The 24,945-nt window shown below is 44.2% G+C and overlaps 2 protein-coding genes across 7 annotated transcripts in view; one reads left to right on the forward strand and one right to left on the reverse strand.

Annotated features, from left to right (window-relative positions):
- On the reverse strand, positions 1–18,609 carry SLC26A11 (solute carrier family 26 member 11). 6 transcript variants are annotated; one of them, XM_072112330.1, is made up of 18 exons: positions 18,378–18,609; positions 13,157–13,412; positions 11,489–11,720; positions 11,313–11,398; positions 9,264–9,343; positions 9,029–9,171; positions 8,776–8,951; positions 8,332–8,404; positions 6,636–6,686; positions 6,431–6,491; positions 6,300–6,355; positions 5,577–5,717; positions 3,061–3,188; positions 2,272–2,371; positions 1,430–1,563; positions 1,271–1,340; positions 914–978; positions 1–176 (listed from the first exon to the last, which is right to left on the reverse strand). In XM_072112330.1, exons 2-18 carry the CDS (start codon positions 13,376–13,378, stop codon positions 165–167), a joined length of 1,830 nt encoding a protein of 609 aa, XP_071968431.1. In that variant the 5' UTR covers positions 13,379–13,412; positions 18,378–18,609; the 3' UTR covers positions 1–164. The 6 variants fall into 6 exon arrangements, with proteins under 6 accessions (XP_071968431.1, XP_071968434.1, XP_071968433.1 ...); XM_072112333.1 differs by having other exon boundaries at positions 11,489–11,681; positions 18,378–18,608; XM_072112332.1 differs by lacking the exon at positions 18,378–18,609 and adding an exon at positions 17,197–17,217.
- The window catches only part of SGSH (N-sulfoglucosamine sulfohydrolase), a 15,016-nt gene continuing 8,475 nt past the window's right edge, over positions 18,405–24,945 (forward strand). Inside the window, exons 1-4 of the mRNA XM_072112336.1 lie at positions 18,405–18,572; positions 20,134–20,294; positions 23,264–23,369; positions 23,442–23,592. Of these exons, the coding sequence (XP_071968437.1) occupies positions 18,485–18,572; positions 20,134–20,294; positions 23,264–23,369; positions 23,442–23,592 (506 nt within the window). The 5' untranslated portion in view covers positions 18,405–18,484. The remainder of the gene's footprint in view (positions 18,573–20,133; positions 20,295–23,263; positions 23,370–23,441; positions 23,593–24,945) is intronic.

Below are 24,945 nucleotides of genomic sequence, written 5' to 3' on the forward strand. Positions count from 1 at the left end.
TTTTTGGAAACATTAAAAAAAAACAACTTTATTTAAAATTTACAAGGTCAAGTCTTTAAAACAAGTTACATTGTTGCACATCTCGTGTATTTACATAACGGACGGTTATCGGGCAGTAACTCCTCGAAGTCACAGACATTTCGTGCTGCTTCGGCTGCGAAAATTCAATGGTTTAGCTGAAGGAAATGGAAGAAACATGCATGTTATATTTCTCAGCAGATGTTAAAAAACGCATTATATGTCTATAGCGAAAATTATACCACTGGCTCAAAACAAAAATGTTTGCCCCTTTGGATTTTTTTGAATGCAGTTCAAAAAAAAGAAATCTTCCATCAAAATCCATCCTGATAAACTAGGGACATTACTCATAAATCCAGGTACTGTGACATTTGTTATCCGTCCTTGTGAAATCAACTTTTAAAATTATGCCAATGTACGTGAAGGGCTCTGGGGGGTGTTACCAGAGCCCCTCCATGCAGTAGCTTTACACCCTCCTTCTGCCTGATGTAATCTCTCTACTGCAGAGGAAGTTTCAGCACACAGTGTGAGGGGGGAGTGCTCCTGCACAGTGTACCAGCCTGTGAAGCTGGTATGGTGGGTCTCTGGTAACACCCACAGGAGCCTTAGTCTCCTTAGCATAATTTTAATAGTTGATCTTAGAAGAAAGCCGGCCATAGATGACAAATATAAGAAGATTGTCACAGTCCCGGTGCCTGGATCTATGGGTAAGTGTCCCTGGTGTATAAGGATGGATTTGGATGGTGGAATTCCTTAAAGCCAATGCACACTCTCACAATTTTGGGCTAAAACATAATGGTTATGTAACTGTGTTCACTGTGATTTACTAACACTGTGAGTTAGTAGTTGTGTGCTACCTTCATTCTTGGGGAGACATGTACGAGTTGGTACTTACCTCGGATGACGCTTTAGGAACGTTGTTGAGTAAGGGCTCTACGCTTCCATCTATATAGAGATCCGCTGTCACAAAAAAAAAATAGATTTTTAAAAAGTACGCCGAACAATAAATGAAAAAAAAAGCAAAAAGATAATATCTGGTTTCAAGACAACTGGCTGGAGCCTTCCTGCTATGTCCACTCTACAACAGGACTGGAAGCTCCACCCTTCTGTGTGCCAAGCACCACCCTTCTGTGTGCTAAGCACCACCCTTCTGTGTGCCAAGCACCACCCTTCTGTGTGCCAAGCACCACCCCTCTGTGAGCCAAGCTCCACCCCTCTGTGAGCCAAGCTCCACCCCTGAGTAAGTCCTTACCTGTTGTCACGCTGAGGGGATGCTGAAAGTCTTTCAAATCTGCAGCCAATAAGATCTGATGAATGTCGGGCTACAAGGTATAATAAGAACATTGCAGAACAATTATACAACTTATAAAGAAACCATTAAAATCACAAGTCCTCAGTCGCCCTCCGATACCTGCAGTCCTGAAAATAGCAGCGTCCTCCCCTGGGAGCGGAACTCGTGTTGTATCTCCCGGAGACCCATCACGACTGTGTAATCCAGGACATTTACGTGGGTGAAATCCAGGGTGACGGACGGCGGCAGAGAATCTGTACACAAGGGACAATGAGGAGAGCGTTGGGCGCTGTTCACACTAGCATCATCTGGGATGGTTCCGATTTTACACTTGGATCATAGTGAGATATGATGAGTTTGGGATTTTTTTTTTTTTTTTTAATAGGACCAATTACTCTCTCCGTCACGTGATTTTAACCCATTAAACTATCAGTCCCTCAGGTAGGGGATGAAATGTTCCCGCTTATGTGAAATCTCACCTGTTTACCCATAAAAAAAAAATTAAATCACTCCCAAAGGCTTGTGAAAATGAGCAGAGAAGAGTCAAATTTTGCCTGAGATGGGTCACTTTTAGAAAGTGGGAAGAGGAGTATCTGCCTTTATCTCCGGTTCTGTAGATCATAGAACTACAAGCCTGATGCAATCAGAAAGATGAGATTCTTCTCTTTAATATGACACTAAGCGCAAGGGTTTTTGAGGTACTGTAGAACTTAAGATGGCAACATTTGAAGTGACACTTCCCCTGCAGCCACTAAACTTGACTCTTCTCAAGCAAAATATGACTCTTCTCTGCTCTCTGTCACATGAGATTTTTATAGGTAAATAGTTGAGATTTTACATAAAAGAGGGGATTCTAGAAAGGACATTTCATCCTCTACCTGAGGGGGCTGGGGGATTAATGGGGTAAAAATCTGATGACAGGTTCCCTTTAAAAAAATTTCATATAATATAATTTTGGTCACCTGTAAAAGCTTTTTCATGAATTGTATCCCTCAGATACTCCACAGATGGGAAACTGAGGCCGCTCATGATCATCAGTGTAGGGCCATGCGGATCAATTACCTGGGGATGCAAAAGACGGTGAAAATTTAGGTTACATAGATCTTACGAGGCGCAGAACTCCAGTATCTGTACAGTAATCACAGTGCACTATGAAGTGAATAGAAGAAGAGGTCTTGAAACTAAAATAACCCTTTAAAGGGAACCTGTCAGCAGAATTTGTCCTAATAAACTACTAGCAGAATGTTGTCAAGCAGCTGAACACTTCCAGATCATGTTTCTTTCATGACCCAGTGTGGTGGTATCATCCAAAACATCTACTTTGAAGTGAGACGTAAGTTGGTTGTATAAAGTCAAGGAGGCGGAGATTTTAACACTGAAGTCAAGCTCTCTCTTCCTCAGAAAGCCTCCTTTACTGTAATTGATGGACCTGCATCCAGAGACATCACTAACCAGATCTCCTGAAGTCCGATAAATAATGATAACTACAGAGGAGGAGGAGTTCAGAGCTCCCCACCTTGACTTCAGTGCTAAACTCTCCGCCTCCTTGACTTTATACAACCAATTTACATCTCGCTTCAAAGTTGATTTTCTGGATGATGCCACCACACAGGACCACGAAAGAAACAAAAACTAGAAGGTGTTGCGTTGCTTTACAATATACTGGTAGTGGTTTATTAGTCCAATTGCTGATGACAGGTTCCCTTTAAACTACAGACAATGTCCTCAGATCTATATTGATCACGTCTTACCTTGATTTTGGGTCGTGCAATTGAATAGCAAAGGATGACGAGAGAAACTAGAATACCAAGGAGGATCCCGTACTGGATTTCCCAGAAGGAGAGAAGAAAGGTGACCAGGAAAGGTAAAAGGTCAAGTTCTGGAAGGAGGATAAGACCCAATAGTGAGATCTCAGAGGTAACAGTATATACATCAAGGAATTTTAATTTTAAGGAAGTGAAATTTGTCCTCTGTTGGGGCATGGGCAGCGCATGTGCAAGAATTGCCCAAAATTATTTGGGATATGTTGCTACATCATCAGCTTTTTGCTCAGAAATCTCAGCTGAATTCCAGCTGAGGGGGGCAGCCTGTGCTGCAGCACGGAGGGGCTCTTATAACCCCTCCCAGAGCCTTCTGAGCTGCAGCTTCACAGGCTGTTACACTGTGCAGGAGTCCTCCCCCCCCCTCTGTGTGAGATTACAGCAGGCAGTAGGTGCTGAGGGGGACAGCCTGTGCTGCAGCACGGAGGGGCTCCACTCCCAGAACCCTTCACATTTATTAGCATAATTTTGAACGTTGATTTTAGAAGAAAGGAGGCCATGGATAAATATAAGTGCCTGGATGTATGTGTAAGTGCCCCTGGATTTTGGTTTATCATGATGGATTTGGATGGAAGATTTCCTTTAAAGGGGTTATCTAGACTCATAATTTTAATAAGTGCTTCCGGTGGTGTAAAAATAATAATAAAATTTATACTTACCTTTGATCCAGCAGGGCACCACCGGTATACAGAGGCTAAGGCTGCGTTCACACGTTGTGCTCTGATTGCTTTTAATGCATGCGTTTTCAAACAGATGAAGAGGTTTGCCTAATTGCATTGCTGTCAACATTGCGTTTACAAAACACATGCGTTAACAAAGTGTTAACAAATGCATGTGGTAACAGACTCATGTGTTAAAAAAGCGTTAACGCATGCGTTTTGCAAACGCAATGTTGACAACAATGTAATTAGGCAAATCTCCTCATCGGCCGTTTGAAAACACATGCGTTAAACGCAAACAAAACGCAACGTGTGAACACAGCCTAAGTGTTGACATTGTGTCGACAGCGTGCACCTGTTAACGCCCAATCCAGGTCGCAGCTGTAGCACATTGTTCACACAATGTCACTGCCGAGCCTCTCTATAACAACAGAGACTAGTGGAGCCGTGCTGGATCGGAGGTAAGTACAGAGGTAAGTTTACGTTCATTATTCTTTGTATACCACCTGCAATCGGATATAATTGAACATATGAAATGAAGTAGATCCGGTCGGAGGACCTTATATATGACACACGTGTTCTATAGGGTCAGAGGTGATCAGGTCTCTCATCCCACATCAGGAGGTGAACATGTGGCGGAGGGGGAGCAGCACAGGTCACATGTTCACATCCTAAAGCTGAACGGCTCCGGAATTAGGACACTACAAAGCGATGACGCGCCAGGAGCTGGTGACCTAGATGTATATCTGTCACCGCCATAACACATGACGGGGCGTTTAATCCAGGAGCCATACAGCATTATACACAGATACATCACACATCAGCCACAACTAATTCATTGTAAAGCGCTAATTAGTTCTGTAAACCGCAACGACCTAGGAAACAGCGATTGAATTACATAGTCTATAATCAGTTGTTAAAGGGATATTCTCATATGGGCATTGACATGCAATTTAAATTATCCCCAATATTTATAAAAAATATATATATTATATATACATGAAAAAAAATGCACCATAAATGTAGGGTCAAGACAGCTGCCCTTGGATACGACCGCTGCTGTTGGAATGACTGCACAAAGAAACAAATAGTTTGTGCATATGATATGTTACTGAACGTCCTAGATCTGTCTTGTGGTAATGAACAACAAATCCAGGAGGTCAGACACGACTCAGGAGCCAGAGTGCAGAGGTGGTCGTATCCAAGAACAGTTGTCTGTTCTAAGGGACCACGTGGCAACATTTAAGAGAAATTATCTTCACACAGGTAAATTTTTTTTTGTAACATCCAACTGAATATACACACATATATACACGCACTGAGCTGTGCTCTTCAGCCACTGCCCATAGTGTATGGCAGTGAAGGTGAACCTTTTAGAGACCGAGTGCCCAAACTACAACAAAGACCCGATAATTTATCGCAAAGTGCCAACACAGAAATTTAATTTGTGATTTATACTCCCTGCTCTGTCACAGTTTTCATTGATATCAGCACCTGAGGACACCAATAAAGCAGAAAATAGTCCCAGGTAGAGCTGTCACTTTAGAGCTCTGTGCACAGCAAGTTCTGGGCTGTCTGGGACTGCAGGAAGATACCTGGAGTCATCTCTGGTGATGGCCTGAGTGCCCGCAGAAAGAGCTCTGAGTGCCACCTCTGGCACCAGTGCCATAGGTTAGCCATCACTGGTGTATGGGGTTAACCCCCCCCCCCCAACCAATAACCTATTGATGCCCCAAAAACCACCAACAGTTGCGGCCACAGCCATCACCCGCTTATCTTTCTTCTTACTTTTAACTTTCCACAAGGTTTTGCAGACCGATAGATCAAACATGGGAGCCACGGCACAGATGATAACGGCAGCGAGAGCCGCTTTCGGGATGTAGTAGAAGAGCGGAGTCAGGTATCCGAGGGAGAATAACACAAGGAACCCTAAAAAAAATAATTGAAATGAAAGAATTACACTGAATGCCGAGAGTATGGAGTCTTTGTAGAGCGTAATCTTCAAACCCTTCAAGATCTAGTGATCGGGGGAGGGTTCCTTCCCTAGATCCTGCACCATCAGACATATCACCGATCCATGGGACAGATGTTATAGGCGTCACTCTTGGAAAAATTGAAAACCTTCCTTTTCGGATTCCTAAGTCTTCGGATTTTTTTTGAAGTCCCCATCAGTCCTGAGGAATCAGTGCGGTTTTTTTTTTTGCACCAGATATACCGATTATGTCAAGCTCTATGGTCAAGTAGGTGGTTCCAAATAAGGACCGCCCACCTGACAATATAGAGTCTAATTAGCATATTGGGTGCCATATCTAACAACACCGATTACTCGGGAATGGTAGCAACGAGAGAAAAAATTCCACCTGTTCCGGAATCAGTGGAGCAACATCGTATCAAACCTCACGAGCCTCGGGCTCTGGTGGCGCCATTAAAATTTGATCTCTGCTTACGACACTTTTTATTCTCCCTTCCCAACTCAACATTCAGAATTGATTGTTATTTCGGGGGTCTCACCTGTGAGGATGCCGCCTGCGGGGGTACACGCTCCGGTCTGGGAATTGAGCGCCGTTCTAAATACAAGAACAAAATCAGAGCAACAATGTATCTGTACACGATGACTTCATACACATTCATGATTTTCTCACCTCCCAAAGCTTCCCGTCACTGGATACGCGGAGAGGAAGGAGCCCAAAAAATTGGTGAGTCCTATAGGGAGTAATGAATGTAACTGTAAAACACAAATCTCAATATTCAAAAAAAAAAAAAAACATCTATTCCATCTAACACCCCAAAACGATGGATCAATTTATGTAATAAATGGGGGAAAATAGATAATTTTCATATTTTCACCTATTGCCAGCAGCTCCTGGTTTGTGTCTATCCTGTAGTTATTCTGAGAAGCTGCACGGAACAAAAATACATAAAACTTCAAATTAATTAAAAAAAATTAATTAAAAAAAAAATTTCAATCATTTTTTTCACCGGCTAGTAGGTAGAGGAGAATGATCACACCAGGGAAGATACTGGCGCACAACTAGGAGCACATGCACACTTGGCTGAGCTGAGTGTGCACGTAGAAAAATGAGGAGGGACAGCTACAGAGGGTGTACGGACACGTTTAGCTCTACTAAACCAGGTATATTACTGCTCTTATTTAACCAGAAAGACTTATGGGACTAAATCCAAGGTCATTTTATCACAAAGTCGTGGCAGAACTCCAAGAAAACAATGTCATTATGCACTCATGTGAAGCGTTAGCTCAACTTAAAGGGGCTGTCCACTTTTAACAAATAATTTATATTGTTTGTGTGATGAAAAGTTAAACAATTTTCGAATAGACATTCTGTATCGATTAAACAGGGTTTTCTAGAGCTCCGCTTGCTGTCATTCTATAGGAAGCATCATTGTATAATTCGTGTGGATAAACACCAGTCCCTGGTCATGTGATGTCACACAGGTGCACGGCTCATTATATCCCCGGTCATGTGATGTCGCACAGGTGCACGGCTCGTTATATATCCATGGTCATGTGATGTCACACAGGTGCACGGCTCGTTATATATCCCTGGTCATGTGATGCTACACAGGTGCACAGCTCATTATATCCCTGGTCATGTGATGTCACACAGGTGCATGGATCGTTATATACCTGGTCATGTGATGTCACACAGGTGCATGGCTCGTTATATATCCCTGGTCATGTGATGTCACACAGGTGCATTGCTCGTTATATCCCTGGTCATGTGATGTCACACAGGTGTACAGCTTGTTATATCCCTGGTCATGTGATGTCATACAGGTGCATGGCTCGTTATATATCCCTGGTCATGTGATGTCACACATGTGCATGGCTCGTTATATATCCCTGGTCATGTGATGTCACACATGTGCATGGCTCATTGTATCCCTGGTCATGTGATGTCACACAGGTGCACAGGTCGTTATATATATCCCTGGTCATGTGATGTCACACAGGTGCACGGCTCGTTATATATCCCTGGTCATGTGATGTCACACAGGTGTACAGCTTGTTATGTCCTTGGTCATGTGATGTCACACAGGTGCACGGCTCGTTGTGATGTTACACCTTTGTGTAACCAGGGAGCGGTGTTTATCCACAGGAAGTAAACAGTGGAGTTTTTTGTTGAATGACAGCAAGCAGAGATCTAGAAACCCATGAAGAATCGATACAGAAAGTATATAGGAAAACTTTTCATTACGCAAACAATATTAATTATTTGCTAACAACCCCTTTAAATTAGATCCTTTGTATTACCATAAACAGTAGATGTTGGATGAAACCACTCAATTTTGAAGAACTGATTAGCTATAGAAGAGAAAGGATCTAACACAGCATTTTATCATATAGATCCTTAGCTCTTCTAGGTATATAAGCATTTGAGGTGTCTGGAAACTACTTATTTCACTCTCCTTCAAACAAAGAACACATGCAAGCTCAGGCAAACCGGGTGTGCATGTTTATTATCAGGATCAAGAGGAATATCTGTTGGTCAAACGAGGATTTAGAAATTCCTATGTTACTTACCGAAGGCTCGTGCAATGGCAACACTTTCCAATAATCCCATTAACGGAATGATAAAAAGTCCAGGCCCAATATCCTGTAAGAGAAACGCTCTGTTATATATATATATATAGCATATAGGGTGATATCACAAAACATACAGGGGGAGATTTATCATCAAGTTCCTGAGGTAAAACTGTTCTAGTTGCCCATGGAAACCAATCAGAGCTAAGCTTTAATTTTATAAACAGCTGTGGGAAAATGAAAGCTGAGCTCTGATTGGTTGCCATGGGCAACCAGAACAGTGTTGCTCTAAGAGACCTATGATAAATCTCCCCCACAGAAAGTATATTGGAAAACTGTATAACTTTCATTACACAAATGCCAAATATTTGCTGAAAGTGGACAATCCCTTTAAGTAATTTAAAGCTTTCATAGCGGTGGATAAAATCTGTATAAATCACCTACCTGAACCATTTCACTGAATGAGACGGTGCGGTTGTCGATCTTCTCTGAGAAAGGAGGGAGCTGGAATTGGGGGAGACCTTCTGCAGTCTTACCAGTAAGGATGAAAGGATGTAAACCCATGACATGGAAGGAGTAGGCCACCAGACCCGCAGCCACTACCACAATCGCATTGCGAGCTATAAGTTACAAAGATTTATTAGTCATGTATATAGAATCAGAGCGCCATTCCGTATCAATAACTGAGGTAACCTACCTGTTGTAGTGACCCAGACAATGATGTAGCAGAGCCGGTAGCATCGCGGCATCCCTCTATAAACCCTTGGGAAATGTTCCTTCATAAATTTTAAGGCCAAGAGAAAGGCAATGCAAAGGAAACCAAGAACGGCATCCCCGAGTCTAAAAAGAAAGGCATAAAAGCAAATGATAGAAAACTATGAGGAAAAACACAAATAAACATGGAGGCTGAGGTATAAAATGATGGTACTGACCTGATGGTTGGAAGTTTGTGGAAGGTTTCATAGACCTGTAAGATGAACTGACGAGGAATATCCTTCAAACCCAGAAGATTCTGAAATAAAAACATTAAATGCGAGAGAGAGCGAGAGAGCGAAAGAGAGCGAGAGAGAGCGAGAGAGAGCGCGAAAGAGAGCGAGAGAGAGCGCGAAAGAGAGCGAGAGAGAGCGCGAAAGAGAGCGAGAGAGAGCGCGAAAGAGAGCGAGAGAGAGCGCGAAAGAGAGCGAGAGAGAGCGCGAAAGAGAGCGAGAGAGAGCGCGAAAGAGAGCGAGAGAGAGCGCGAAAGAGAGCGAGAGAGAGCGCGAAAGAGAGCGAGAGAGAGCGCGAAAGAGAGCGAGAGAGAGCGCGAAAGAGAGCGAGAGAGAGCGCGAAAGAGAGCGAGAGAGAGCGCGAAAGAGAGCGAGAGAGAGCGCGAAAGAGAGCGAGAGAGAGCGCGAAAGAGAGCGAGAGAGAGCGCGAAAGAGAGCGAGAGAGAGCGCGAAAGAGAGCGAGAGAGAGCGCGAAAGAGAGCGAGAGAGAGCGCGAAAGAGAGCGAGAGAGAGCGCGAAAGAGAGCGAGAGAGAGCGCGAAAGAGAGCGAGAGAGAGCGCGAAAGAGAGCGAGAGAGAGCGCGAAAGAGAGCGAGAGAGAGCGCGAAAGAGAGCGAGAGAGAGCGCGAAAGAGAGCGCGAAAGAGAGCGAGAGAGAGCGCGAAAGAGAGCGAGAGAGAGCGAAAGAGAGCGAGAGAGAGAGCGAAAGAGAGCGAGAGAGAGAGCGAAAGAGAGCGAGAGAGAGAGCGAAAGAGAGCGAGAGAGAGAGCGAAAGAGAGCGAGAGAGAGAGCGAAAGAGAGCGAGAGAGAGAGCGAAAGAGAGCGAGAGAGAGAGCGAAAGAGAGCGAGAGAGAGAGCGAAAGAGAGCGAGAGAGAGAGCGAAAGAGAGCGAGAGAGAGAGCGAAAGAGAGCGAGAGAGAGAGCGAAAGAGAGCGAGAGAGAGAGCGAAAGAGAGCGAGAGAGAGAGCGAAAGAGAGCGAGAGAGAGAGCGAAAGAGAGCGAGAGAGAGAGCGAAAGAGAGCGAGAGAGAGAGCGAAAGAGAGCGAGAGAGAGAGCGAAAGAGAGCGAGAGAGAGAGCGAAAGAGAGCGAGAGAGAGAGCGAAAGAGAGCGAGAGAGAGAGCGAAAGAGAGCGAGAGAGAGAAAGAGAGCGAGAGAGAGAAAGAGAGCGAGAGAGAGAAAGAGAGCGAGAGAGAGAAAGAGAGCGAGAGAGAGAAAGAGAGCGAGAGAGAGAAAGAGAGCGAGAGAGAGAAAGAGAGCGAGAGAGAGAAAGAGAGCGAGAGAGAGAAAGAGAGCGAGAGAGAGAAAGAGCGCGAGAGAGAGAAAGAGCGCGAGAGAGAGAAAGAGCGCGAGAGAGAGAAAGAGCGCGAGAGAGAGAAAGAGCGCGAGAGAGAGAAAGAGCGCGAGAGAGAGAAAGAGCGCGAGAGAGAGAAAGAGCGCGAGAGAGAGAAAGAGCGCGAGAGAGAGAAAGAGCGCGAGAGAGAGAAAGAGCGCGAGAGAGAGAAAGAGCGCGAGAGAGAGAAAGAGCGCGAGAGAGAGAAAGAGCGCGAGAGAGAGAAAGAGCGCGAGAGAGAGAAAGAGCGCGAGAGAGAGAAAGAGCGCGAGAGAGAGAAAGAGCGCGAGAGAGAGAAAGAGCGCGAGAGAGAGAAAGAGCGAGAAAGAGCGAGAAAGAGCGAGAAAGAGCGAGAAAGAGCGAGAAAGAGCGAGAAAGAGCGAGAGAGAGAAAGAGCGAGACAGAGAAAAAGGAGAGAAAGAGAGAGAGAGAAAGAGAGAGATCAGTCATAAATCACCTCAACTCCGACATCAACAAAATCAGATTGGACCAAAGGAACTGTGCATGTCATGTCGCTGAGAAAGAGACTGGGCTACAAAGAGCTGCAGTACCAGGAACAGCCACTACAAAATGGACAGCGCTGTGGCTTGCACAACGAAAATGCGCTAAATTTCTGTAATCCCTTAAATCATAGGATCACTGGGGTGATATGCCCATATCGCTCACCTTAACTTGGCTAAAACCAATCGTGACTGCTGCAGCTGAGGTAAAGGCTTTGATTACGGGGTATGAGATAAAATCCAAAAGAAAACCTGAGGTAAAAAACATAGGTCTGTTACCAAATACCTATCCCAAGGGTAAGACACATCCAAAAGTTATAGATATCAATGGCAACACTTAACCGAACTTCAGCAGCCCCAAAGCCAGCTGTATGCACCCCGACAGGAAGGCCAGGAGGACGGCCAGCGACGCGTCTCCAGATGTGTAGATGGCCACCAGGAGGGACATTATGGCGGTGGGGCCTAACGTCACATCTTTGGATGTCCCAAGCAGGCAATAAATAAAGCAGCCGACGTAAGATGAATAAAGCCCATACTGCCGCGAGGAAGAAAACGTGAGGTAAAATTCATCATCCTGAACAAAAAAAATTCTCTAAATTGTGATTTATTGTTAAAGGCCACCAAATAACACTTTAGTATTGGCTGAAAGGGGTTTTAAAAAATTTTAGGGGTTAGTCACAGGGATCCTCCTCTACTTACGGTAAGGCCACATGCACACAAACGTTTACAGGCAGGCATACGTCCAGCGCCATGTAGAGGAGGAGGGGGTCACCCCTTTCCTTCTCCATAGCAAACCACGGTGCCGAAACACGGGAAAAGATAATACATGTCCTATCTTTTCCCTGTGTACGGAGCCGCCGGGTGCAGCACCATATCGCTCTGTGCGGCCATTGCCAGCTTGTGGCCGTACATACGTCCACCTATCGTCGTGTGAATGTAGCCTAAGCCAATCAGTAAATACATTGTCATGGCAGAAGTAATTTGACACCGGAGAATGCGTCACTGCGTGGGAAGCTTTAGGGGATCATGGTAGCAGTCAATTAAAAGTTGTTGTGTTTTTAATTTTGAGCCAGGAGAGGGAAATTTTAATGGTTTGGGAAAATGGTATACAGGCAGTCCCCGGGTTATATACAAGATAGGGTCTGGAGGTTTGTTCTTAAGTTGAATTTGTGTGTAAGTCGAAACTGTATACTTTATAATGGAAGTTCTAGACAATTTTTTTTCTTTTGCCCCAGTGACAATTGGAGTTTCAAAATTTTTGGTGTAATTGGACCAAGGATTATCAATAAAGCTTCATTACAGACATCTTACAGCTGATCATTGCAGTCTGGGACTATAGTAAAGCATCCAGAGAGCTTCACCAGAGGTCACATGGGGCAGAGGGGTCCGTCTGTAACTATGGGTTGTCTGTAAGTCGGGTGTCCTTAAGTAGGGGACCGCCTGTATTCACAAACTGAAAATTTTATGAGGAAAATTTTGTTGGGAAATCCGTATCCAACCCTCAAATGATGGTAACTGATATAGCGATAAACTGGATATCAATGCTTTTGAACCAGAAAGGGATCGGAGGTACTGCTTATTGTATTTCCAATGAGAAGAAGGAAGTAGGCACAATTTTAGACAGGAGTTCCATGAGCCCACCAGATAAAATTATTCTATCCGCACACCGTTCTTCATCCACAAGGAAAAACAACCCAAAATACAGTCTTCAAATTGGGTTGTCTTGTGCTGTATCTATGGGGTCAATAACAAGTTACAGCCCGAGCCCACCAGAGGATCCTCTGCTGCTCCGGTGGGTCAGTCAGACACTTAGAAGGCTTCTAGCCATCTCTCGTTAAGGTTCATCTAACCTAATTTAAAAAGAACAGGGCATCTCAAAAATCTGAGGCCTCATATTTTCCTCTTCACAATAGTGTTGCCCCATACCAAACTGGTGGGATCCAAAAATGTTGTTCCTTTAGGCCACCCTCCAGAAATAAATAAAATCAATTACCATTATAGACCCCATACCTCTACAGGTAGACCGGCCACCTCCGCGTAGGCAAGTCCTTGCGGTACTACAGTAAGTCCAACAGTGAGTCCCGCAATTATATCAAGCTGCATCCATTGTATGGAGTACTGAGGTAACCAGCACAGAAACGGCAGTGTCCTCTTTATTGCTTCCCAGGAGCAACACCTGGCCAATATCCGAGAACCAACTCTCCTGTCATGCCAGGTACCTGGCCGCTCCATCACTGCGGGTGGTGGTCACATCCTTGACATGTTCCTGGTGGGAAGAGGACAGAATCGGAGTACATATCAGTGCTGACTTATACATTGACATTGATAATTTGGGGGAACAGTAGGTCCTAGAGAGAGTTCCAACTATGACAGAATCGGCAACTACTAAAAGATGTACCGTAAAGGTGATAAAAAGACCACCTTAAAGAACGGGAAGAACCGGGGACGGAAAACATTCCTAAAAGCAAATGCCTGAACTTAAGCCACACCCCTTTTTATAAGGTTACACCCCTATTCTCACAACTCGTCAAACGGTCTAAAAAAATTCCTGAAAGCCTCAAAAATTGTGACATGATTAATTTTTATGGTGTTTTAGCACGAATTACGACAGATTTTTGTCAAATGGAGATGGATAATGTCCGTTCCATTGATTTTTGTTCACAGCATTATAGTATACATAACGCTTTTTATCATATTACAACATCGGGCCAATCGAAGAACCAGAATATCAAAGTAGGAAGAAGATTACATCTGTGGTTTGACTATTGTGACATCCAGCACTGAAGTGACAGTATTAGCGCTCGTTGCGTTATAGATAGGACAAATGCTTCGGCTGATACCATCTAACCACAGCCTCCGGAGAGATTTAGGAAATCACAATAACTAATGATCACAATAAGGCAGATTAACTATTCTAGAAGTTAACTAAGACTAGACAATCTTATTTCTAGTGTTTCCTTCTTCCTGTCCCTTCAAAACCTGAACATGTTGTTCAGCCAATCACAAGGTGAGGCTTATCCCTGATAATAATCGTTTCTGTAACTCCTATACAGCTAGATGGGATTGCCTATTGTAGCCAAAATCGGGGTCATCTAAGTCATACCCTACACCAGTGATGGCTAACCTATGACACGCGTGTCAGTGCTGACACACGTAGCCATTTTCACTGACACGCGGCTGCCTGAGAGTTAAGTTTCATCCTACATGACCAGGTGCAGTAGCCGGGAGGCTGAGAGATTGCACTGAGCTTCCAGCACCCCCCTCCTCCTCCTCCCCGGGCCGACCTCTCCCCATTTGTGAGCTGTGCCTAGTGTCTCCAGTCAGCACAGGTATCAGCACAGGGCACAGCAGGAGAGGTGACCCGGCCATACACCCAGGAGGCTCCTCTGCAGCTCCTGATAGTTGTGGTGGGGGGAGGATGGCAGCAAGTCAGAGGTCACATCGCTGCTGCCTTGTGTGATGTCCCAGCAGCTGCCACCTCTACACTGACCATCTCCACAGCAGGGGCAAGGGAGGACAACCACTCTCATCATATAGTAAGTAAGGTCAGTGACTGTATGATAGAAGACAGTCATCAGGGCTTGTGTGTCAGTTTTGTGACGTACAAGCCCTGAAATAATCTTGCCTTGCAAATCGCCAGACATTGCGATTATTTTGCTCCTCACACCTTCTCCATGCCAAGAGGACATAAGGGAGATGCAGACAGCGGCGCCTGCGCCCTCACTATAACCTGTGAAGTTCCATGACTGAAAGTTCACAGGTTACTAAGCATTTCCACACTTGTCTGATTGTAACCGATCTATTACAATGTGTGATTTACACATAGTAATAGATGATTGGGAAAATCCCCATATACTGCCATACTGTAGTATGGCAGTACATGGTAGGATCAATCAGACATTCCACGGTTAAAGTACCCTAGAAGTTAAATAGTATACAGATTTATTATTTAAACTATAAATATCACAAAATTATATTTTTTTGTCATGGTGACACACCACCCGAGTTATGCTCGTTTTTTTGGCGAATTTTGACACACCAAGTTCAAAAGGTTGCCCATCACTGCCCTACACCAAAGGTGCCTCTTAATATATTCGGGGTACATGACGTCTATGGGCTCATTTAACTATGACTCCCATAAGGTCCCACAAAAGCAAACAAAATGCTGGTCTTGGTCTCAGAAGCCCCCCCCCCATCTCCCAGCAACGAAACATGTATCACCTATCCAATAATGCAACCATCCCTTTAACAATGAAGGGTGTGTGGCACTTTAATGGGATAGGAGTCCAAAGGATTTGGATAGACTATTCCTATAAATAATTGAGCTATGATCCAGAGGGATGAAGATGTTAATAACTCAGCCCTTGTCTTCATTCATCATCGCAGGAGCCTGGACTAACCGGTTCACACTATGAGATGTGTAAGAAAGCAAAGACGTCATCAGCTGCTTATATCCTGGAGAAATTTCTCTGAGCCCAATTCTTTACACAGGTTTTCTGATCATGTAAAATCCAGACAGGTGTGGAGTTCCCCTTTAAGTCAGAAGTCCCACTTTCTTGTGGTGAAAAATCCTCAATCCATATTAGGAAAAAAATTTCAAGAGACACTCTGGATCTACAGCTGGATCCCTGGACAGATGTTTTGGTTTTGTCGGTGAAGGTCGAGAAACCCCTTTAACCCTATAATTTTGTGTTTACAGCTCATATTTTTTGTACGTTTTCATGTGCTTTTATGTTTATTTTAGGTGTTGAGAAAGTGTTCAAAAATAAAGATCTTATATATCTATGGGGGAGATTTATTGTCAAGTTTCTGAGGTAAAATTTTTCTAGTTGCCCATGATAACCAATCAGAGCTCAGCTTTTATTTTCCCACAGCTAATTATAAAATAAAAGCTGAGCTGTCATTGGTTTCCATGGGCAACTAGAAAAATAATACCTCAGAAACTTGATGATAAATCTCCCCCATAGATAGATAGGGTGCAAAAATAAAGATCTATCTATGGGGGAGATTTATCATCAAGTTTCTGAGGTATTATTTTTCTGTTCTAGTTCTTGGAAACCAATCACAGCTCAGCTTTCATTTTCCCATAGCTAATTATAAAATTAGGCAACTAGAATTATTTTACCTCAGAAACTTGATGATAAATCTCCCCCATAGATAGATAGATAGATCTTTATTTTTGGAACCTATGGGGGAGATTTATCATCAAGTTTCTGAGGTAAAATAGATAATTAGCTATGGGAAAATGAAAGCTGAGCTGTGATTGGTTTCCATGACCAACTAGAACAGTTTTACCTCAGAAACTTGATGATAGATCTCCCCCTATGTAACCAAGCAAAAGAAAGTTTGAATATGGGGATCTAGTTTTTTTAGGATCCGATTTTATATACCGTAATTTTTTTTTCCGATTAAAGGGATTATAATTGACGGTTTACTATCATGATATAGAATAACAACAAATCTGCAAAATGAATGTGAATATGGCCTAAAAGGGGTTTTCTTATCAATGATAAGAGATACATGTCTGGTTGTGGGGGGGTCTGACTGTCGGGACCTCCTGCGTACCATGTGATGTAGATCTTGGAGGTTACATAGTAGTCTATGGAGCGTGTGACAAAACTCAATCATCTCTAAAGTGATCAGACATTTGTCACTTATCCTATGGAAACCCCTTTAAGGATACATATTTCTAGGACTAAAACTACAGAAAATTCTTCTGGGTTCCAGGTATAAGCTAAAGAAGTTCTTTGACTTACATCCTCTGACCCCCACACTAAAGAAGGGTCTCCCAGGGACCTTCAAATCGAGCCTTTGGGATAACAGTCCCTCCACATCCCCTTCTGTGGAGCTTCCATACGTTTATGTATGACCCCCCCCCCCCCCCCCCATGCCAATATGATACAGGATCCCCCCCCATCTATAAGACACATTCTTTGGACGTCTGAGACAGGACAATCCCTTTAAATGTGAATCTGTCAGCAGTTCTGAGTTCATATAACACAAGATGGTGTAAGGCATCCTACCACCCAAGAAATACTCTTTAATCATACCTCTGTGAATAGATTTATATTCCAGGATGGTAGCTTCTCCGATTGCTGTGTCCTCACACTGCTGTGCTCTGTGCATATAACTGCTCCCCAGCTCCAAGTTAGAGCTGTAGTATCCAATCATAAGCCTACTACACCTTTCACTAACAACACATAGGAGGGGCTGCTGAACAGTACAATGCAGAGAGCTAAGTGCACAGCAGGGTTAGAACACTCTAGTATATAGATACATGTTATTCATCCAAAGTATTTTATATATTGATTACTATGGATCATTTTTCCCCAATATTTTTTTTAGATTACTTTGTTAGAGGATGGGTTGCTGAACAGTATAATTCAGAGAGCTAAGTGCACAGCAGGGTTAGAACACTCTAGTGTACAGATCCATGTTATTCATCCAAAGTATTCTATATATTAATTACTATGGATCATTCTTCCCCGATATTTTTTAAGTTATTTCATTAGAGGAGGGGTTGCTATACAGTACAAAGCAGAGAGCTAAGTGCACAGCAGGGTTAGAACACTCCAGTATACAGATCCATGCTATTCTTGCCCAGTATTTTATATATTAATTAATCCGGATCATTCTTCCCCAAAAATTTTTAGATTGCGTCATTAGAGGAGGAGTTTGCCAATAGTACAATGCAGAGAGCTAAGTGCACAGCAGGGTTAGAACGCTCTAGTATACAGATCCATGTTATTCTTCCCCAGTATATTATATATGAATTACTCCGGATCATTGTTCCCCAATATTTTTTAGATTCCTTCATTTAGATCGCATGTAATCTATAATACTGCGCAGTGTGAACTAAGCTGTAGATGACGTTACAGGATACCCCCGCCCTATGTCACATCACTGAAGTCACCTGAGACATTACTAAAGCTATAATCCCAGGTAAGTGACAATAAAAACATACACACATCTTGTTCGCCACCAGCAAAAAGTAAAAAATCTGTGAATATGGTGGGAGACAGGTGCAGCGGTGTAGCAGGGCTGAGTTTGTTGCACCTACATGGATATATTAATGCATTATCTATTATACACTGCCCTGAACAATACAACCCAATCACAAACCCAACTCTGCTACATGTCCCCGGTGTATAGCCCAGGTGTGAGGACACAGAGGATAGTGATGGTAATACATGACATCTGTAATGTAATATAATATAATGGGAGCACATACCCGGCACAGCACCGGCCCGGCACCGCTTCTTCTCCTCGCAGGGGGCGTGTCCTGCTTGCAGTCACATGACAGCACCGGGGCGGGTGCAGGAAGCGGAGCAGTGAGACATGGCGGGGGCCCGGGCTCTCCCCGTGTGTCTGTGGCTGCTCTGCTCCCTGCTCGGGGCGGACACCAAGAACGTGCTGCTGTTAATCGGTGAGTGACACCCCCCCCGCCCCCTCCGGGGCCAGCAATGTTACAGGACGGCGCGCGAAGCATCACGGGATTTGTAGTTTCCGCAGGACTGTATAACACTGTTTCATGCACTAGGTGGCGCTGTAGTTACTTCACCTTAAAGGGGATGTCCTGGCTACTTTCTTTGCAAAAACATCACCATCCTAGTTGGTTGTGTCTGGTAATGCAGCAACATTGAGGTGAATGAGACTGAGCTTCAATACTACACACGGCCTGTGGACAGGTGTGGCGCTGTTTTTCTAACACTTTAAACAGAATCCAGGCAGAATACAATGGCTGCCTTTCATACTGTCTTTATCTGTTGGTGAAGACTTCATTCCTCAGCCAGCAGTATACAATGAGTCCATTGTCCTAAAAGGGATCAATCAGGATCCAGTTTTGGTGTCACTGTGGACATAGTCGCTCTGCTCTATAGATCAGCACCACCTACATGACTCTTTAGGATAGCAGCACTGCCCAGTGATGTGCCCAGGATGGCAGCAACACCCACATGACTCTCTAGGAAGATACATGACTCTATAGTCACCACCCTGATGACCCTCGAGGGTTCCAGCCACCGCCCTGATGACCCTTTAGGATGGCAGCCACCACCCTGATGACCCTTTAGGATTCCAGCCGCCACCCTGATGACCCTTTAGGATACCAGCCACCACCCTGATGACCCTTTAGGATTCCAGCCACCACCCTGATGACCCTTTAGGATGCCAGCCATGAGCCTGATGACCCTTTAGGATTCCAGCCACCACCCTGATGACCCTTTAGGACTCCAGCCACCACCCTGATGACCCTTTAGGATTCCAGCCACCACCCTGATGACCCTTTAGGATTCCAGCCACCGCCCTGATGATCCTTTAGGATTCCAGCCACCGCCCTGATGACCCTTTAGGATTCCAGCCACCGCCCTGATGATCCTTTAGGATTCCAGCCACCGCCCTGATGATCCTTTAGGATTCCAGCCACCGCCCTGATGACCCTTTAGGATTCCAGCCACCGCCCTGATGACCCTTTAGGATTCCAGCCACCGCCCTGATGACCCTTTAGGATTCCAGCCACCGCCTTGATGACCCTTTAGGATTCCAGCCACCGCCCTGATGATCCTTTAGGATTCCAGCCAACGCCCTGATGACCCTTTAGGATTCCGGCCATCGCCCTGATGACCCTTTCGGACTCCAGCCACCACCCTGATGACCCTTTAGGATGCCAGCCACCAGCCTGATGACCCTTTAGGACTCCAACCACCACCCTGATGACCCTTTAGGGTTGAAATGATGTTGGCTCATCCACAACTGCAATTTTCTACTTTTTTTCAAATTACTCGGAATCTGCGGTTATCTTATGTTGCGGATTTCCTGGAATCTCCAATGTGCGGGATGAAATCTGTTGGTCTTCAGTCAGATCTGTAATAATCCTCACGTAACCAGGATATTGTTTATCAATGATTTTCTTTTCCTCACCCTGTGCGATATAATGGAGGAGGATTAGGGTCTCGTTCCCGGTAATGTTTCATACTTTCCTGTATCAGGTGATGATGCCGGCTTTGAGAGTGATGTGTATAACAACACCGCCATCCGGACCCCGCACCTCCGGGAGCTGGCGAGGAGAAGCGTCATCTTCAAGAACGCCTTCACGTCTGTCAGCAGTTGCTCTCCGAGCCGAGGGGCGATCCTGACCGGCCTGCCTCAGGTGACGTCTAGCATCAATTCTTAAAGGGGTTGTTCTACTCTGTACACCTATCCCCACCTACATTATATGGAGACTCTTTAGGTTGCCAGCACCACCCACATGACTCTTTCCTCCAGCTTCAATAGAATGATAGTTCCATAGGGATTGAATGGGGTGGCCGCATGCATGTTCAACCCTCTCTCCATTGAAATGGCGGACATGAGACCGTCATTCCGCAAAACTCTGGGGGTCCCCGTGTCTGTGGGTAATCAGCTGTGATGCTGGGGCATCCCTTTCAAAGCGAACCGGTCACACGAAGTGTAAATTTTAGCTGGTGACAGGTTACAATAGTCTATGCTATGCTGATTTCAAAAATGTCCTAGTCAGCATTCTGAATCATTTCAGTGCTTTATCAAATCTTATTTCACATTACCTTGTTCCCTGCCAGTAGCATGTTGAGTCCCGATTTGGGTAACTGCAACTACAGCAAACAGTTTCTCAGTTTCCTCATGTATTCTACCTCTGCTCCACGCTATCCCTGTCCCTCCCCTGCCTGCTCAATGCACATGACAGGAAGTGAGGAGGGGGAGGGAGCTGACGAGTGTGGAGAAGAGGAGACTGAGACACAGACACACACAAGCTGCAGTTTCCCTCCTCCCCTGAGACTCACCACACACTGCTGGCAGTTAGCCAGGTCATGTGAAATACATTTTTATGATGTACTGAAATGATTCAGAATGCTGACAAAGGCATTTTTAACATCACATTCCTGGTGACAGGTCCACCGGTGAGACTCCCGCTGTATTCAGTTTTGGGGTACAGTTGGTTACATCATTGAAAGGGTTTCATGGCTTCAGCCCAGGAATACATTTTTGGTGTTTGATATGATTCCATGGAATGTTTTTTTGTTTTTTTTTTAATTTTTTCGAACTTTATGTGAAAAATATATAAAAGACGCACGGGGAAGCTTTTACATTCTCAGGATTCTACTGCCATAAACATTAACAGATTAGGCAAGTGAGTGATTGCACAATTCACACTCGTGATGCTTCCATATCCTGTTTTTTTGTAAGTAAAAAATGTTATTTTAGCAATCGAGAAGGAAAATACTCTGCGCAGCGCATTATATATTAGATGACACGGACTGCTAAAATTAGACTGTCACGCCCACCTCTGCTCTACAGTATGTGACAGGGGGATGATCCCATAACTGATCGTTCAGAGGGATTTTGGCTAAAGTTGTCCAACTATTAGCCAAAAAAAGTGAATATCTTTAATACTGGCTTTAAAATAAATGACTGACAGTGACTTCTCCACATTACCAAAGTCATAACTCTTTATTGTTTATTCCTTTAACTTTTTCATTTGGTGGCTTCTTTTTTGTGTGATGAATGGTATTTTTCAGTGGCTGCCTATTGGTGTAAACATAAGCTTTTGTTTAGATATTGGGGGTCATTTACTAAGGGCCCTATTCGCGTTTTCCCGACGTGTTACCCGAATATTTCCGATTTGCTCCGAATTTCCCTGCATTGCCGCGGGTTTTTGGCGCACGCGATCAGATTGTGGCGCATCAGCGCTGGCATGCACGCGACGGAAATCGGGGGGCGTGGCCGAACGAAAACCCGACGGATTCGGAAAAACCGCCGCATTTAAAAAAAAAATTGGTCGCACGCGCCATACTCACATGCACCAGGAAGAGCTCAGTGAACTCCGACGCAACTCGGCGGACCTCGGCGCAGCAGCGACACCTGGTGGACATCGGGCGCAGGACCTTCATGAATCGCCGGAAGACCCGAACGCTCGGCCGCGAATGCGAATGGACCGGGTAAGTAAATGTGCCCCATTATCTTTGTTTTGCAGAGCCTGTATGACGTAAAATTTAAAAAATCTTATTTTAACACTCATTACTATTTAATTACTGTTATTAAGTCAACAGAGCTGTATCAGGGGCTCCTTTTTTGCAGGGCAGCCTCCAGTTTTTGTTGAAACCGTTAACAGTGTGACTTTTTATCACTTTTTATTACTTTTTAGGTGGAGACGTGACCTGAAAAGATCCTTTTTTTTTTCCTTTACTGGGTAGAGGATAAGTAACATTATATTTTGGTAGTGTAGACTTTAACACATGTGGCAATACCAATTTTTTTTTGGTTTATTTTTTTCTCTTGAACAAATAGGAAAAATTATTGGAACATCTTTCAAAAATTAATATTTTTTTAATCTCTTTAGTGGCTTATGAAAAAAAAAAAAAATTGGCAGTCCCGCAAGAGGCCCTGAACCTGTAGTCACTTCTCCTCTGCTCCTGCTATGTGCAGTTACAGGCTTGATGACATCATCACATCACGCCGACAGCAGCAGTGGCATAGTGATGATGTGGGACAGTTCTCTGCATCGATTCTATCTGCTAAGCGAACAAAATAAAGGATTTCCCTATAAAAAAATTTTTTCAAAAAGTTTAGAATTCGGTCTTATAATTAGGCCTCTATTCACCCAATTATCCTTCCGCCCCATCAGGCTGATATAGGGAGGTCTCTAAACTGAAAGGAAAAATCTTCTTTCCAAAAATGATTGTGAAATTCAACTGGAAGCAAAAACTTTTCTTCACTCATGTCAAAAACATCAAAAATGCAGAAATGGAAAAATATGGGAAGAACTTTCAGAACCAACACATCGTGGTCCTTAGTCATAGCTTGCTCCACCCCTCTGCCAAATACCAAGAGTCAAGAGGTTAAAATCAGAAGTTTTGTTACTTCTCTTATATAATTATGTTAAAAACTTCCACTTTTTAGAAAGTGTCTAAAAAAATTAAAAAAAAGTTTAAAAAGTCTTACGTTACCCGAGTCATCTGCTGGTCTCTACGCCCTGGTCTCACCGCAGAGGGCACTTGTCTTTGTTCATGGACAGACCAGTGAGACCCAGGCTAGATACAGGTTTTTTTTGTTATTGTTTTTATGCCTTTCTTACATGTAACGCTGATTACTTTATATCTGCAGCATCAGAATGGTATCTACGGCCTCCACCAAGACGCGCACCACTTCAACTCGTTTGATGAAGTCAGGAGCCTGCCATTGCTGCTCAGCCAGGCCGGAATAAGGACAGGTAGAATAAAGTACAAACCTTTACTAACAAAAATTCTCTGATACTTATAATAACCCTTTGTGTTTGTCTAAGGAATTATCGGGAAAAAACACGTGGGGCCGGAGCCGGTGTATCCGTTTGACTTTGCGTACACAGAAGAGAACAGCTCCGTACTACAAGTTGGGCGCAACATAACCCGGATCAAACTGTTGGTCAGAAAGTTTTTGCAGAGTGAAGACGAGAGGTGAAAATTAGAGTAAACGGCTGTTGTTTTCTGAGTAAGCTCCACCCATGAGTATAGACCACGCCCCCGAGGAATCAGGAAGCTAGTTTAACGGCACTTGCAAAGCGTACCCAAATAAGTGGCGCCAACAGAAGGCTTCTAGATGTTGAATTGGTCCTAGACATCAAGGATTTCCTCCGCAAAGGGGGCTTAGAGGACATATTCAGAAACAAGAATGATGGGGGTCTTCCTAGCATGTTCTTGGCTATTGTAATGCAGAAGACACCCAGATCACACACATTTGGGGTCATTTACTAAGGGCCCGATTCGCGTTTTCCCAACGTGTTACCCGAATATTTCCGATTTGCGCCGATTTTCCCCTGAATTGCCCCGGGATTTTGGCGCACGCGATCGGATTGTGGCGCATCAGCGCTGGCATGCACGCAACGGAAATCGGGGGGCGTAGCCGAACGAAAACTCGACGGATTCGGAAAAACCACCGCATTTAAAAAAAAAAATAAAAAATCTGTCACGGAGCTTGCACTTACCTTCACTCAACCCGGCTCGGTGAACTCCAGTGCGTTCCAATGCTTTTCAGCGCAGCAGCGCCACCTTGTGGACGGCGGAGGAACTACCTTCATAAATCCCAGCCGGACCCGAATCCAGCGCAGAGAACGTGCCACTGGATTGCAAATGGACCGGGTAAGTAAATCTGCCCCAATGTGTGTCAGAAACTAAGACACATCTGCACAAAGTTCAACCAGGGAAAGGAAGAGGATGTAGATGAAGGGAAGGGATAGCGAACATCGTATAAATGAGTTTCCTCCAGTGGAAAGCGAAAAAATCACATAAAGAGAGAATCTGGGCCTCATTAGTCAAACAATTCTCTACATTTCTGTAGAATTGATCATATTTTTCAAGCCATTAAGAATGAGACGCTGTAACCAGATTTTACCCCATTAAACTACGAGGTAAGTGATGAAATGTCCTTTATCTGAAATCTCACCCGTTTACCTATAAAAAAAACTCCTCCAAGGTCATGTGATTATGAGCAGAGAAGAGTCATATTTTCCCTCGGATGAGTCAAGTTTAGAGGCTGCAGGTGGAGAGTCACTTAAAACTAACTTTGGTTCTATAGTAGCTAGAAACATGGTGTCATATTAAAGATAAGAATTTCATTTTTCAGACCTCATCAGGCTGGTGGTGTTGTGAACTACAGAACCAGAAGGTGGTAACTGGATCTTTATATTTTCTCTCATGTCTTTACCTGCCTGTATCTCTGGTCCTATAGATAACAGAACCACAAGCCTGAAGCGATCTGAGAGATGATATTCTTATCTTTGTATTGACACCACCATGTCTGTAGGTAATAAA

Source organism: Engystomops pustulosus, chromosome 6 (assembly GCF_040894005.1).
Source record: "Engystomops pustulosus chromosome 6, aEngPut4.maternal, whole genome shotgun sequence".
Taxonomy (NCBI): domain Eukaryota; kingdom Metazoa; phylum Chordata; class Amphibia; order Anura; family Leptodactylidae; genus Engystomops; species Engystomops pustulosus.

Excerpts from the sequence above, each read along its gene's own strand:
- SLC26A11 (XM_072112330.1), bottom strand. The coding sequence starts at position 13,378 with ATGGAGCGGCCAGGTACCTGGCATGACAGGAGAGTTGGTTCTCGGATA. Across the intron at positions 1,564-2,271 it reads TCATGAAAAAGCTTTTACAG|ATTCTCTGCCGCCGTCCGTC; the intron begins GTGACCAAAATT and ends CCTTGTGTACAG. Across the intron at positions 979-1,270 it reads TCCCCTCAGCGTGACAACAG|CGGATCTCTATATAGATGGA; the intron begins GTAAGGACTTAC and ends TTTTTGTGACAG.